This window comes from Corythoichthys intestinalis, chromosome 4 (genome assembly GCF_030265065.1).
Source record: "Corythoichthys intestinalis isolate RoL2023-P3 chromosome 4, ASM3026506v1, whole genome shotgun sequence".
NCBI classification, from domain to species: Eukaryota; Metazoa; Chordata; class Actinopteri; order Syngnathiformes; family Syngnathidae; genus Corythoichthys; species Corythoichthys intestinalis.
In genome coordinates, this window is record NC_080398.1 from 7,139,151 (window position 1) to 7,155,643 (window position 16,493).

General features: G+C 39.1%; 1 protein-coding gene across 2 annotated transcripts; it reads left to right on the forward strand.

The window, feature by feature from the left end:
• Positions 1-870: 870 nt before the first annotated feature.
• On the forward strand, positions 871-16,125 carry LOC130914241 (protein rapunzel-like). 2 transcript variants are annotated; one of them, XM_057833249.1, is made up of 5 exons: positions 871-926; positions 1,502-1,582; positions 3,853-3,919; positions 8,653-9,152; positions 15,305-16,125. In XM_057833249.1, the coding sequence occupies exons 4-5, from the start codon at positions 8,676-8,678 to the stop codon at positions 15,509-15,511; spliced, it is 684 nt and encodes a 227-aa protein (XP_057689232.1). In that variant the 5' UTR covers positions 871-926; positions 1,502-1,582; positions 3,853-3,919; positions 8,653-8,675; the 3' UTR covers positions 15,512-16,125. The 2 variants fall into 2 exon arrangements, with proteins under 2 accessions (XP_057689232.1, XP_057689231.1); XM_057833248.1 differs by lacking the exon at positions 871-926 and having other exon boundaries at positions 1,466-1,582.
• The last annotated feature ends 368 nt before the right edge of the window (positions 16,126-16,493 follow it).

A 16,493-nucleotide genomic window follows, 5' to 3' on the forward strand; every position in this document is an offset into this window, starting at 1 on the left:
ATTTTTTAATTGTTTTACTTATATTTTTAGTAGCATTTTTCTAATTAGAAAAATCGAAAAAACGAGAGGGAAACCATTTATTTTAAATATTTTAAATTTAAGTTAAAAAAAAAAACCGACAAAACAATGTTTTTAAAAAATAAATAATTTCTTGTTGAGAATCTTGAGTATCTTTACTGAACAGTGTTAATGGGCTAAATGGGAATTTTTATTCATTATGATTAATATCATTTAGTTAACATTATATATCATTTAATCGGGTTTCAGGGCTTAAAGAGGACGCAAATGGGGCGCGGATGCTTGCAAACAGCTGACGTTGCATGCAATTTGACCCGCTTGACAGCTGCATGCTTGCATGGAACAGATGCGCTTCTTCTAGGATACCAGGCTGGTGCTTGCTGTGTGCTGGGGGGTCTTTATACTGTCTCTTAATTGGATATCTAAGGTTTTAAACCCCGAATAAACTCTATTTTCCCCCATTTTTAATAGCTGGCAGGAAGCGTTTTGCGAGCATCTTATTAGCATGCAGAAGGAACCGAGAGGGCGTTGTTTAGGGATATCCATCACTGCAGCCACCAAGTGGGAGACATTTATTGAACGACTTTTCAGAGTGTGAAAAGAGAAGAAAAAAAGAGCATGCAACTTGTGCGCCTGCGCGCGCAGCTGCAGCCTGACTGCGCGCATTCAAAGGTTCAATTGTGTCACATTATCCGCTTGTGATGCAGTTAAATGCTACGCAAGCAGGACTAATATCTTTTTTTATGTTTATTTACCATTAAATAGACCTCGAAGGCGTTGAAACGAGATTTTCTCTTTCTGGAGGCGAGTGCGCCTCGCTGCTGTGCGCTTTCTGTTGGACTGCGCCGTAAAAACGGGCTCTAAGGCCACTTTTTCGCAGCGGAACGCCGGTTTTTACGACCAAATGTGTAAGTTGGGGATATTTTTTTGAACATTTTTGCAGTTTTTCATATTTGCGCTCACTTTGAGCGGATGGAAAAGTCGCTCTGGCATCAGGGCGCACCTGTGCACCTCGAGAGCTTTCTTGTCTTTCGCGTCTTTAGCTTCGATTTTGTGGACTTTTAAGTCATTATAATGTCGTTTTTAAACGCCAGAGCGTCTAAACGGCATGTGAATTTCCTGAATGGAGCGTTTGTTAGTGTCTAAAAGCTGCTTCAGGGCTTGGCAAGGCACTCAAAGTTTCCTTTTTGGAGCTCAGTTGCGCACAGGCTGACTATTACGTCTTGCGCTCAGCTGTTTAAATATGGAATAGACCAAAATACGTTCCAGATAAAGGGGGAGATGACTGGAAACCCGAGAGGCTAATTTTAATATTTTAGAGATTTAATGTGGCGTTTTTATGCAAAAAATTAGAGAACCAATTTTTTTGAGTTCCAAATGACCAAATTACGCATTTGGAGGCCTCATTAAACCCTTAAAAAATCGTTTCTTCCGATATGGTCACCCCTACACGTTTACGTACATGGACGTGTCCTTTTTGCAGGGATTGCTGGGAAGAAGAAGGAGCCAGTCGAGGTTGGGCTGTTGGACAAGTCACTCCAAGGTAGAAGTCAACCACCAAAAGGTAGGAATTAAGCAGGCTTTTTCTGGTTAATAGTGCCCAATATTACTTGGGAGCACAAGTGGAAGGAGTAAAGTCCACTTTAAGGCAGGGAAAAGCGAGTTTTCGGGGCTAATTTGAGGTTTTGACCGCCTTTCCCAGCGGCTTAGGCCGGGGCTCGTGCGTTCGAAAGCGAACATGGAGGCGCGGCTAGAGGGAGCCAAAGTCGGCAAATACGAGACTCAAGCCTGCCCAAGGCCTCCAGTCTTCGTTGTAACGGATGTTGTACTTTATTTAGAATTCTACAAACACCCAACAAGTCCGGAAGGCACGCTATTGTTAACTTTGTCGGAGTTATTTCCACTTTTTAAGCCTCCAATGCCGTGTGCTTCCTTGTTTTGAAAAAGGTCATTGTTACTTTTTTTTGCCTTGACTGACAACAAATTCACCTTTTAAATGTTTATATTGACGTTAAATAGTAATTCAAGTCAGAATGAATGACTTTAACGTCGGAATTTAAGGGGTTTTAATGTTTAGCGTAGCTTGTTGCTACGCTTGTTAGAGAGATCAAGATGGCTGTCAAGTTTTTCTGCTAATAGGTGACGTCAGTAGGTTGTTCCTCACTTCCTTGTTATGAATTGAGATTAAAATGTAATTTTAGGGGAAATAAATGTGTTTTTATTGGTAATTTGTCTGGAAAATATTTAGGGAAAAAGTCGAATGTTCAGGAAAGCCTGATGAAAGTTATATACACCTGCTGCTAGTGGATGTAGTCAAATGGGTGTAGGAGACAGTTTGTGTTTGCAAAATAATTTTTGGGGAAAAAAATATTAATAATAGTAATTTGTGCTTGTAAAAATAAGATGGTCCACTTGCCGGCAAAAAAAAATGTGTTGGCATAAATTAGTTAAAAAAAAAAAAAAAAAAGTGAAATAACTTAATATGAATGTGTGTGTGTGTGTGTGTGTGTGTGTGTGTGTGTGTGTGTGTATATATATGTGTGTGTGTGCATATATATTTTTTTTTTACAAACACCATTTAAAAATATATATTTGCGGGAAAAAATGGCCTCTGGCACTAATTTGACTCTGTACATTAGTTAGTAAAATACTACATTCGTGCTAGTGAACTAATGTTCAATTGAATTCAATGATATTTCATTCTAGGAGGTTTAACTCATTTGGCTGCATAGACGTCCAGTCCATTTGAAGTGGGAAGGATGATGCCAAATTAACCTTCCTTTCCATCTTGTAACAGGAGACCTCCCCACAATCTGCAAACAAGAACACAATTACATGAATAAAACTATTAATCTTATATCAAACCAATTTTACAAAAAGCAAAACATTTTTTTTTTTAATTGTGCCATTTGCAAATATGACGTCATGGATATTAGAGTACTAAGACAGAAAGTACAATTTTTGTGGGATATGTACTTTTTGAGAGATTTTTTTTTTTTTTTTTTTAACTTTTCAAGATTGTTTTGCCCCACCCAAGATGGCCACCATGAAAAAAAAAGGCGCGTTTGTCACCCTCTCCATCATGGCGATAGACATCCAATCATCCTTCTGCCATGAATTTCAATGAGCTTATCACTAGTAGATGTCCAATCCATTTGAACGTTTGTTCATTCGTTGCCAACCCTCCAACTTCAAATGGATTGGACGTCTACCACCGTCAATGGCAGCCACTCGGTAAACAGCAGATGCCTTGATATTGATGAATCAGTTGAGAAATAAGCTAATTATGACTTCATTTTAATGTCAATGCATTGACTTTGATTTGAATGTCGCCCCTACCAACATGACCGCCCTGAGGCCATGTTGGTATACGATCGGTTCAGTGACTATAGGTTCAGCAGTGTCTGACCGACGGTCAAATGATTATGCTGTCATTTATTATCGAAATCAAAAAGTAGTATCTTTATTCAAAAATACGTGGTATCGGTACAGTATCGGCATTTTCTGATACCGCACAACCAGTTGTCAAAATCTGTATCGGGAGCCCAAAAATGGAATCTGTTCAAGCCTATTTCAAGGTACAACTTCTCCACTATTATGCTTTCAGTCAGTCCACTGTTTGTGGTGCTGAAATCCAGTACATGTCGACTTTCCTGCTCTCTAGTGGGCAATCGCGGTAACACATGCACAACACACACGCCCTGCAGGCTGCCTGGTGCTGAAACGCTGTATAAAGGAAAAAAACAAAACATCGCCACGTTCCATTTGAGCGGCGGCGTGCGCGTCCTTCAGATTGAGACGTTTTTATTGACAGTGTCTCGCGTGTCTTTGCAGGCCGGCCGGACTGAAGACGTCTTTGTTCCAGTGGGAGCGCAAGGAAAGGGAAAGAACAAAGCAAGACGTAAGCATCCGTTCCATGAAAGCGCACCGTGCTATTGGTTAGCTACGCTCGGCCGATGTGGTTTGTGATGCGTTAGTGCTGCTTAGTCCTGGAGAAATGGCAACGAGACATCAGATTAAGACTGTTTTTGTGCCATTGACGGCGATAGTTGTCTTATCTATCCGGACTGGTAGCAATGGATTGTTTAAAACATTTACATGACTCAGGCCCTGCTTTGTCCATAATGGTCACGGTTGCACCAAAAACATGTTTGGTTTTGGGTTTTTATTCCTTATTAACTAAATAAATAAAAACATCCCCATTCATTTCCAATGGCAAAAACATAAATTTTCAAATTTTCAGAATACTATTTGTGTGAATCACATAATTCACACTTTAAAAAAAAAAAAAAACACAAAATTGAAGTACACAAAATTTATCCTGCCAGTTTTTGGTTAAAAATGTACAATTCCTCCAAAACTTGTACAATTCTTCCAAAACTTAACTGTAGATTTTTAATGAGCCCATTCATTTCCAATGGCACATTCACTCTTATTGATTTTTAACCTGGACTTTCATAAAGATTAGGGCTGTCAAAATGATCGCGTTAACGGGCGTTAATTAATTTTTAAAATTAATCACGTTAAAATATTTGACGCAATTGACGCAGAGAGATTTAAATGACAGTACACAGTGAAACGCTCACTTGTTGTGTTTTATGGAGTTTTGCCGCGCTCTGCTGGCGCTTGGGTGCGACTGATTTTATAGGCTTCAGCATCCATGAGCATTGTGCAAGTAATTTTTGACATCAACAATGGCGGGCTACTAGTTTATTTTTTGATTGAAAATTTTACAAATTTTATTAAAACGAAAACATTAAGAGGGGTTTTAATATAAAATTTCTATTACTTGTACTAACATTTTTTCTTTTAAGAACTACAAGTCTTTCTATCCATGGACCGCTTAAACAGAATGTTAATAATGTTAATGCCATCTTGTTGATTTATTGTTATAATAAACAAATAGTCCTTATGTACTGTATGTTGAATGTATATATCCATCTTGTCTTGTCTTTCCATTCCAACAATAATTTACAGAAAAATATGGCATATTTTATAGATGGTATGAATTGCGATTAATTGCGATTAATTAATTTTTAAGCTCTAATTAACTCGATTAAAAATTTTAATCGTTTGACAGCCCTAATAAAGATCCATTGGTGGTCATTATTTTTGACAAAAAAATTTAAAATCTTTCCAGGAAGTGACTGGAGACTACCTCAAGAAAGTAAGGGTGTGATAAAATTAGGGCCACAGCTATCAATTATTTAGGTAATCGATTAATCTAGTGCTGCAACGATTAATCAATTAACTCGAGTATTCGATAAGAAAAAAAATATTTGAATTAAATTATGTTGCTTTGAGTATTCGTTTATTTAAAAAAATGTTGTAATGGTTTATTTTGAAAGTGTTTAATTTAGTTTTATTGATTAGGATGGATACACTGCACTCTGGTCTGCCTCATTTCACATGGCTGAATCCAACTGCTCCCTGTTAAGACCAACGTAAGCTAAATTTTTGTTTGGGCTAATGTTTTTTAATGCATTCATAATTTAGTTTATTGGTATATTTAGTCGTTTTTTTTTTTTTTTTTTTTTTTTTTTTTTTTGTGGGAATATTAGTCTGAACCATTTGTAACAGCATTGTAAAAAAAAGTTCGCATTTTATAGCATCTAAGATAGCGGACTTTTGCTTAGTTCATCGATTCATCGGCTACTAAAATAATCGATAGCTGCAGCCCTAGATTAATCTATCAGTTAGTTTGAATAATCGAGTAATCGGTTTACGAAAATTTAATGCAGAACAAATTTTACGTAATAAGGGGTCCTTGTAATGACATTTGGTTTGGCTTGCTAAGATTACTATATACAGAATATGAGGCATGTGCCGGTACGAGATTTTGACAGTACGATAACCGTGGGCAAAAGTACCGCGGTTTCATGGTATCACGGTATTGCAATTATAGCTCCAAAATGTGTTATTTTGAGATGTATGGGTTAAAATTAATTTTTTCCATTGAACAGGATTTTAAAAAAAATTTCAGAACCTAGTTGCAAATTGGAACATGAATATATTGTTAAAAGTATCAATAAAAAAAACAACTAATATTTTAAATAAAATTAAAATAAATATAACTTATAGTCTATACCCACAGCTCAAGTTGCTCAAGGTTAGAGCAAGAACAAAATAATTTCTATAAAGTAAAAACACTTCTGAATAAAAAATTTTTAAAATTCTACTGCATGAATTTTTTTTTTTTGAGTGTGGGAAAAGCTCAAGTGAAGTTTCGCCATTTTCAGCCACTGTGTCAGCTCTAGTCTACATGATGTCATGCCTATGTGTTAAAAAACATAAAGAATTCATAAGTTAATAAGTTAGTTAAAAATGTATAAGTTAAAACGTAAATATTGTTGTGGAATGGTTTCATCCCAAAAAAACAACAGACCTCTCCTTGATCCAGCGAACGTGGATTTGTGCTTAGGGCAAGAGCATCTTTCGCAATTAGCGATCTTTGATGCTATCCCCTTGCTCCCCCTCTCACTCTGTGGCTGTAATACTTGACGAAGTTGCTCTCCCAGCTAAGCCTAGGCTAACGTTCGTCTCTGTAAGCTTTTATTTGGTTTGTATATTGAATTTGAAAGGAAAATGTGTGTTTTGTTTTTGGCGAACTTTTTCATGGTGCTACTCTGTCGAAGCTACTCACACATGGAAAATACAATTGTACAACGCTTTAAATGTATTCATTTTGTATATTCCACTTATCGCGATTTGAGAGCTCAATAAATTGAAGAAAAGTACGCCTTATGTTTGGAGTTTTTGGGTATTTTGGGTTCACTGGCTGTCTAGCCGATAGCGTCACTTTCACACACAGCAAGAAACGGGAGGGGGTGAGCGCTGCCGCGCCAAGCCACTTCTGGCTGCATTTTTGGCACATGAAAAATAGCGAATACCGTACTACGGTCCAATGTAAAATTTTAGTGGTTTTGAAACCGTGACGTTTTCATTGCCTGGTACACCAGACTCACCGCTGTTCCAGCTATTGAGTCTGGCCACCATTCACGCAGATACAATTTCCAGGGCGGAGCAAGCCACAGTTAGCAGACAGCGGAGTGGACCAATCAGCGACGGGCAGACGTGACGTTAGTAAAATGACGAGGGCAGGACGAGGGACTTGCGCGCGGAAGTAAACATACGAAGAGAGCGGAGTTTATTCAACATGGCTAGCGCGAGACAGACTGTTGTCAATGACTCGTGTCGATGTGTTTTTGGTCATTTAAAACTGATTTTACCGTGGATTGGAACATAGTCTCGGCTCTCCCGTTCACCATCTGTGTTGTTGTGGAGACTACTTTCGACGCGCAAGAGGGACGTTGCTCGTTAAGAACACGTCACGACCCTGCCTTGCCTGGGGCTTGGTGGGCCGCTGGGGGTCCCGTGGCGTGCCGTGCCGGTTGGGGGGCTGTGGCTGTGGCTCGTGGCCCGGGTGGGCGGGCGGGGGTGGGTGTAGGCGTGGGATTGGTGATGCGTCCCCTCCTGCCATCCCTGAAGGCCGGTTGATGGGCGCGCGAGTGGCCACCCTGGGTCCCGGGGGTGGGGGGGACGGTGGCTCCTTTGCTGGGCGGCGGGAGGAGGGATGGGCTACGCATGGGTGATTCAATAGGTGATTACTAGGATGTATTGTCACTACATTCGTGGTTCAATCGGTTTTAAAATCAATATCACATATCGGCAATAATCTAAGAGACAATATATCGCCTACTAAAATTTGTTATTGCGACAGGCCTACTCATGAGTGGACATCTATCGTCAATGGCACTGAAAGATGTCATACTTAAAATATCTTTAACATTTGGGGTATTTTATGAAATATAAAAAATTATATCAAATATTTTTTTGTGCATCGAAATTGAGTTGAAAATTTTAGATGCAGCAGTAAGTCATATCCAAATCTGTCCTGACTTCTCTCAAGTTCTATCGATTCTTTGGTTATCCCCTCAGTAAATAAAGGCGTGAACGTATGATAAAATATTAGGGCTGCAGCTATCGATTATTTTAGTATTCGATTAATTTATAAACTAGTTAGTTCGAATAATCGAGTAATCTGATAAGGAACATAAAAAAATAAAATACCTGAGTTGAACCTCAAACGTTATAAAAAGACAAATAAACGAGGATCGATGTACAGTAAAAGAACAATTGGTAATTTGCATCGAAAAATCTGATATCTTAAATGCTATTAAATGCTAACTTTTTTTTTTTTCTTTTTTTTAACAATGCTCTCAACAAATGGTTCGGACACATATTCCCACAAAAAAGGCTAAGTATACCTATGAACTAAATTACGAATGCATTAAAAAAAAATAGCACAAACAAAAACTTAGCTTATATTGGTCTTATCAGGGAGCAGCTAGATTCAGCCATGTGAAATTCGGCAGACTAGAGGCAGTTTATCTACCCAAATCAATAAAACTATATGCAAATACTTTCAAAACAATCCATTACAACACCACTTTAATTAAACGAATACTCGAAGCAGCAAAATTTAATTCGAATCTTTTTTTCCTAATCGAATACTCGAGTTAATCGATTAATCGTTGCAGCACTATAAAATATACTTGTAAAACTCATGGGCGGCAACTAATGGAGGCGGAGCTGGCTTTGTTTTGACCTGTTGTCCCTCCCCCTCCTCCGTAGACGCTCCCCCCCGGCAGGCAGCCATGATGGACGAGGAGATAGTGGAGGACCGCGCCAAAGTGAAGCAGGGCGTGATTAAGGTCCTGCAGTGCGTGGCCACCATCTCGTCGGCGGCGGCCGTGGTCAACCCCATCTTCGGCGTGGCCGGCTCGCTCATGCGCGTGGTCCTGCGTCACGTGGACGACGAGGACATCCGCACGCTCAAGCGCGAGTTCGGCTCCGTCAACCGGGCCCTGGACGACATCTCGCGCAAGAACCGCCAGGCCCTGGTGGCCATCCAGAAGGAGACGCTGGACAGCCAGTACGCCTCGGTGGAGGAGAACCTCAAGAACCAGTTTCGCAAGTTCATGGATCTGGTGGAGGCCCGCCCCGAGCACCGCGAACGCAAGAAGGACGACTTTGCCCGCAGCTACGCCGACGACCTAGGGGACCAGAACCTTCACACGCTCTACGACGGCGTGGTGGGAAAACCCAAGCTCTTCAGCCGCCCCATCTTGGAGGTAAGAGAAGAACCCCGCCGAGATTAGGGATGGAACGATTTGCCTCACCCCACGATAGGATGCGCCTCGATATGCCAGGGTCACGATACGATATCAAAACAGCACATAATTAAAACTGATTTTTTATTTTAGTTGCAAATGAAGTATAAATGACAGTATAAAGCGGCTTCAAATGCAATGGCGATTGCCTGTCATCTCACATTTTGTGGATTTTGGGATGTGAAAGAATGTCATCTAGAGCTAATGAAATGCTTTCCAAAAACTGAACCCTGTTGAGAAAGCTATTATTTCTAAATAAAAACGAGAAAAAAAAATATCCTTATAGCATTTGTTGCATTTTGTTTATATAGTAACTAAGGCTACGTTCATACTACAGGTCTTAATGCACGAATCCGATTTTTTCGTGTTTTTCCGACTCGAGTGAGGCATTAACTTGACGGTCTGAACGTGACAAGTCGCATAGAACGGGACCATTTCAAATCCGATCTGGGTCACTTTCGTATGTGGTCTAAATCCGATCTGGGCCACATTTTTCCAGACTGTCGCGGCGGTCTGTACTGTCCAGTCCCGCAAATCGGATTTCATGCAGCAATTACGTCATCAAATAGCGAGAGAGTCGTTACCGTAGCGATGCACCTGTGCGTTATTAGCGCCTAGCTTGAAGTGAACACGGCTTCTGGGAAAGGGCTGAGCTTGACAACAGTCATAAAAAATAAAAATGGGTTGAGGATAAGCCTGAGAATGCTCAGTTTTCTCTCTGTTCCAAGTGAGCAATATTACAACATTGCCTCCACGGCCGAGAGTCGGGACAAACTGTATGTATGTGTGTGTGACGTGCACGGACAGTGCGTGCATGCTATCGATCCATATAAACTTTGAATATAAGCCTAAACGGGGATTATTTATTTCTGTTATTTGTGTCCACCTTTTGAAAAGCAAAATATAATATCCCTGGAATGACGGATGACGTCTGTCATTTGTTTTGATGCTTCTGCGCATGCGGGTCTTCTTGCTTAGCGCGTGTCGGACTGCGAATTAGTGCGCATGCGTAATACTTGAACGGTCTCAATGGATAAAGGCAGTCTGAACGGGCACGCCAAAAAAACAGATATGACAAAAAATCGGATTCGTGCATTAAGACCTGTAGTATGAACGTAGCCTAAGGCTGTCATAAGATTAAAATTTTTTATCGAGTTAATTACAGCTTAAAGATTGATTAACTGTAATTAATCGCAATTCAAACCCTCCATAAAATATGCCAAATTTTTCTGTAAATTATTGTTGGAACGAAAGATAAGACACAAGACGGATATATACATTCAACTAGGGCTGCAGCTATCGATTATATTAGTAGTTGATAAATCGATTAACTATTTAGTTCGAATAATCGAGTAATCGGCTAAGGAACATGAAAAACAAATACCTGAGCTGAGCCTCAACCGGTATATAGAAATAAATAAATGAGGACCTACAGTATGTACAACAAAGGAACGAGCTATCTTGAATGCTATAAAATGCTAACTTTTTTTTTTATATATATATATATATACAATGCTCTCAACAAATGGTTCAGACACATATTCCCACAAAAAATGGCTAAATATAAACTAAATTACGAATGCATTTAAAAAAAAAAACAATGGCTCAAACAAAAACTTAGCTTATGTTGATGTTGGTCTTAACAGGGAGCAGCTGGATTCAACCATGTGAAATGAGGCAGAGTAGAGGGCAGTGTATCCACTCAAATCAATAAAACTAAATGCCAGCACTTTCTAAATAAACCATTGCAACGCCACTTTAATTAAACGAATACTCGAGGCAGAAAAATTAAATTCGAATATTTTTTTCTAATCGAATACTCGAGTTAATCGATTAATCGTTGCAGCACTACATTCAACATACGGTACATAAGTACTGTATTTGTTTATTATAACAATAAATCAACAAGATGGCATTAACATTATTAACATTCAGTTAAAGCGATCCATGGATAGAAAGACTTGTAGTTCTTAAAAGATAAATGTTAGTACAAGTTATAGAAATTTTATATTAAAATCCCTCTTAATGTTTTCATTTTAGTAAAATTTTCAATCAAAAATAAACTAGTAGCTCGCCATTGCTGATGTCAATAATTACACAATACTCGTTCATAGTGCTGAAACCCACAGTCGCACCCAAGCGCCAGCAGAGGGCGACAAAACGCCCAAAAACACAAGTAACAAGTGCACATTACACTGTTCTGTCATTTTAATCTGTTTGAGCGGAGCATGTGCGTTAATTGCGTCAAATATTTTAACGTGATTAATTAAAAAAAATACTGCCCGTTAATGCGATAATTTTGACAGCCCTACTATAGAGTAATTCAGTTACTAACTCAGTTACTTTTTGGAAGAATTAGTGAGTAACTAATTTACTATTTTAAAGTAACGTGCCCAACACAGCAGGAGGGAGGGTGAGTGGCTGTGGCGCTGTACGAGCATGAAGTAGAGAAACATACCCACAAACCCAGGAGTGTGAGGTGGACATGCTAACTAAGGATTCAACAATACTTGGTTTTGTATTGAACTGTTCAATACGCCCTCTTCGATTCCATACGCAAAAACATTTGATCCAAATGTAAAGCTTCCAAAATATATTTTCCAATTTTATTTTTGTCGTCTCTCTCGCTAAAATGCCCGGCGCAGCTTTCCCTTGAAAAAATAAACTCTGCCGCTAGCAGGCCCCCTCCGCCACTCTTCCTCCAAACTGCCTGAAAGGTGGGAGGTGTGGCGCACCAGGATCATTGCTTGTGATGAAAGACAGAAACTTAAGGAGGCGGCTTGCCGGTTTCAATGTCGTACAGATCCGTTGTCTGGCAGCATTTTGGGTGAGCTGATATGCTATCCCCACTCGTACATATTGAACAAAGACTGTCTTTACGGATACGTACCACAAAGTCTGCCAATATATTGTTGCTGACTTGGCTGCTACGAATAACCTCACTTAGACAACAGACAGGTTCAGACCGTGGGTCACAGAGAGCTAACTCACAGTTACAAGATGAATAATGAGTGGCAAATTAAGAGAAGTGTACTTCAAACTCGTCCTGTTTCTTAAAGTCGATTGTCAAATGCTGGTGTTGTGCAGTAATGAGCAGATGTAACTCTTTTAATGCCCGACAACAGACGCGCGCGCACACTCTAGATATCATCAAACAGCAACCTAGATATGCTAGTTAGGCTTCTGTGAAACGAGGTTTAAAGAGGACATCTAGTGGTCATTAAAAGAAAGTGCTGCAGAGACCTTTATACACAACACATCCCAGGGGTTCATGGATTGTTTTGGATTTCCTTTGCACATTCCTGTTTGACGACATCATAAGGTTGTATGTTTGTATTCAATACAGTCATATTTATCCCATACACGAGACCTTTTCTTCGACTCTGTCCTTGTGTCCGTCCATTTGGGTAATGTAATCAATCAATCTGGAAGTGAAACTGCACAATCACAAAACCAACCCACTCCCTTACGCACAACGAAAACATTTTCAAATAAACACCACTAAATAAGGGAGAGACAGCAAGAACCAAAAGTGGTATTTGCCATGTGGCAAAATGGATTTTGCCATGTGGCATTTTTTTTTTTTTTTTTGCCATCCTGCAAAATGGATTTTGCCAAGTGGCATTTTTTTGCCATGTGGCAAAGTGGATTCTGCCATGTGGCATTTCTTTGCTGTGTGGCAAAATGGATTTTGCAATGTCTTTTTTTTTTTTGCCACGTGACTAAATGGATTTTGCCATGTTGCATTTTTTTTTTGCTATGCAATGTAGCAAAATGGATTTTGCCATGTGCCATTTTTGCTATGCTATATAGCAAAATGGATTTTGCCATATGGCATTTTTTTTTTTTTTTTGCCATGTGGCAAAATGGATTTTTCCATGTGGCATTTTTTTTGCCATGTGGCAAAATTGATTTTTTTTTCTTTTTTTTTTTTTTTCTTTTTTTTCTTTTTTTTTTTTTGGTGGCATTTTTTTTTATTTTATTTTATTTTTTTTTTGCCATTTCGCAAAATGGATTTTTCCAAGTGCCATTTTTTTCGCTATGTGGCAAAGTGGGTTTTGCCATGTGGCATTTTTTTTGCTATGCTATGTAGCAAAATGGATTTTGCCAAGTGGCATTTTTTTTGTCATGTGGCATTTTTTTGCTATGCTATGTAGCAAAATGGATTTTGCCATGTGACATTTTTTTTGCTATGCTATGTAGCAAAATGGATTTTGCCAAGTGGCATTTTTTTGCCATGTGGCATTTTTTTGCTATGCTATGTAGCAATATGGATTTTGCCATGTGGCAAAATGGATTTGCCAAGTGGCTATTTTTTGTGGCAAAATGGATTTTGCCATGTGGCATTTTTTGCTATGTGGCAAAGTGGATTTTGCCATGTGGCATTATTTTGGTGGCATTTTTTTGCTATGCTATGTAGCAAAATGGATTTTGCCATGTGGCTTTTTTGTGGCAAAATGGATTTTGCCATGTGGCTTTTTTTGTGTCAAAATGGATTTTGCCATGTGGCTTTTTTTTTGTGGCAAAATGGATTTTGCCATGTGGCTTTTTTTTGTGGCAAAATGGATTTTGCCAAGTGGCTTTTTTTGCGGCAAAATGGATTTTGCCACGTGGCATTTTTTGCCATGTGGCATTTTTTTGGTGGCAAAATGGATTTTGCCATGTGGCTTTTTTTTTTTTATGCTATGTGGCAAAATGGATTTTGCCATGTGGCTTTTTTTTTTTTTATGCTATGTGGCAAAATGGATTTTGCCATGTGGCTTTTTTTTTTTGCCATGTGGCAAAATGGATTTTGCCAAGTGGCTATTTTTTGTGGCAAAATGGATTTTGCCATGTGGCATTTTTTTGCTATGTGGCAAAGTGGATTTTGCCATGTGGCATATTTTTTGCTTTGCTATGTAGCAAAATGGATTTTGCCAAGTGGCATTTTTTTGTCATGTGGCAAAATGAGTTTTGCCATGTGGCATTTTTATGTGGCAAAATGGATTTTGCCATGTGGCTTTTTTTGTGGCAAAATGGATTTTGCCAAGTGGTATTTTTTTGTGGCAAAATGGATTTTGCCATGTGGCTTTTTTGTGGTAAATGTGGCAAAAAAAAAAAAAGCCACATGACAAAATCCATTTTGCCACATGCCCAATACCACTTTTCCTTCTCGGCCCTGCTGAAACAAGGACGGCAATCAGAGCGCACATTCGATCCTGCCAAGTGACTCACATGACCACAAACCAATCACGTGACTCGTTTTAGCTTTGTTTGGGAAGACTTTGTTTGACTCACCATGACCACATTGTATTCATATAATACAGTTTAGTCCAGGCTGAGGGGATGCATCTGGGAATTACGAAGATTGATTATATAAAAGAGATCCAGGAGGCCATGTCTCTGCACACTTGCTGCTTTTATAAAGCGAAACAAAAGTTTACACGTTCCAAAAAAAAAACTGAACTCTGCAGACAAAATGGCGGACGTCGTAAAGTCAATATCACGCAAGTCGAGTAAGTCGTAACCCAGGGACTACCTGTATTGAGATATTCGAGTGGTGACGTAACTCGATGCCCTGCATTTACTGCAATATGGGCCCCGAAGCGGTGCCTTTCGTTTGTGCTGTAAAAACATTTGTTGCGTGACGGCACCACTACAAATTAAAAGTTGAATATCAACAAAACCTTTGCAGAGAAAATGAAACTTTTTAGAGCACAAACAAACAGCACTATTGCGGTTCGATTCTGTCATAGATGGGGCGCTCCATGATGTCATCAAAACGATTTACAGCACAAATTCAATGCACCATTTTTACCTGGTTTAGATCTAAATGTGGGCCTGCTTGACCTCAGGTTGATCGATAAGAGTGTAAATCGCAAAAACGACAGCAGCACAAACAAAATTTTGAGAGAACAAAGTTTGGACATTTTTTAAAATAAATTTGCGTCTGATGAGGGGCCGTCTTCACGGACGTGATATATAGTCAAACGATATTTCATCCCAGATCTAGTTGCGATAACCCAGCGATCCTTCCTTTTTTTTGTGGTTAATGGGGACCCGAATCTCCTGCCAAAACTGTAAAACTGCCAAGTAGGATGTCCACCCAAGTCGTTTCTCAAACTTGTTTTCAGGTGTTCCTGAAGCACTCCGGGGGCGACCGTCTGACCATGGAGCGCCTCTGCACGCGCCTCACCTACTTGTTCTGCATCGGGCTCATCGCCCTGATGGGCTACGCCGCCGTCATCGGGGACGACGACGAAAGCCTGAGCGAGGAGTGGGCCGAAAAGATGGAGAACGTGCAGGAAAAGATGCAGCAGGCGCTCGCCTTGTGCCACTGAGACCAACCGGGTACCGCCGCCCGAAATATCACCGGATGTCCCGTCCGTCTAAATAGATCGGACGTCTATCGCCGTCAATCGGTAGAACTCTGGGACCGCAAACTCATCGTTCTTTGTTACGACATACGAAACTGACGTCTCAAAATGCACTACGGAGTCAAAAACGAGAAAAAGTAATGTTACGAGTCCAAAAATGTATCGCATATCGCAATGTGAAAAAATCTACTTTTCTTTAGGTCGAGTTTCCTTTTTTGGGTGTAGGGTGAGAAGTTCCAAAAAAATCAATCATACCAAATGACACATTTTCTTATCGTTATTGTTAAACTGAACTCATATGTGAACACTAAATATGATGACACTCATTTTCAGGACATAACACTAATTCAGCACTACCTTTCATTTGAAAAAAATGTCATTCCACTTTTTTGTCTTGTAAAATTGGGAATTTTGAGCGCTTATGTTCTGTTGTGAATGCACTTAGGTTAAGCAACAACGGCCATTTTAAGTCGACTTTTTATTCAACTTTTTTTTTGCAGCAGCCAGCGGTGCCTCAATCTTTACTTTTTTTTTTTTTTTTTTTTAATGAATATTTTTTTACTATATTCTGACAAATACACTCAGTTTAACTCCTCGATGCCTGAATGTCCATTAACAAATATACATAAAATATTGGAGGAATACACAACTACATAAAAATTGTATTAATAGAAATCCATTAAATATAGAAAATTTGAAAAATACAGCTAAATATGAGAAAATCCTAAAATAAAAAGAATCAAAATAAAAAATGAATGTAGGAAATGAATTAAAAATGTTTTTTTGAATTCAAATATAAAATGGAGGAATTTAATATACCAACCTACCTTTTATGTATTATCGCTTTCCCAAAAGATCACATTTTTAAAATTTTCAGTTTTTTTTTTTTTTTTTTTTTTTTACTATATTTGGACAAATATTCAGTTTAACCCTTCGATGCCTGAAT

Excerpts from the sequence above, each read along its gene's own strand:
- LOC130914241 (XM_057833248.1), top strand. The coding sequence starts at position 1,481 with ATGGACGTGTCCTTTTTGCAGGGATTGCTGGGAAGAAGAAGGAGCCAG. Across the intron at positions 1,583-3,852 it reads TAGAAGTCAACCACCAAAAG|GCCGGCCGGACTGAAGACGT; the intron begins GTAGGAATTAAG and ends GTGTCTTTGCAG. Across the intron at positions 9,153-15,304 it reads TCAGCCGCCCCATCTTGGAG|GTGTTCCTGAAGCACTCCGG; the intron begins GTAAGAGAAGAA and ends ACTTGTTTTCAG.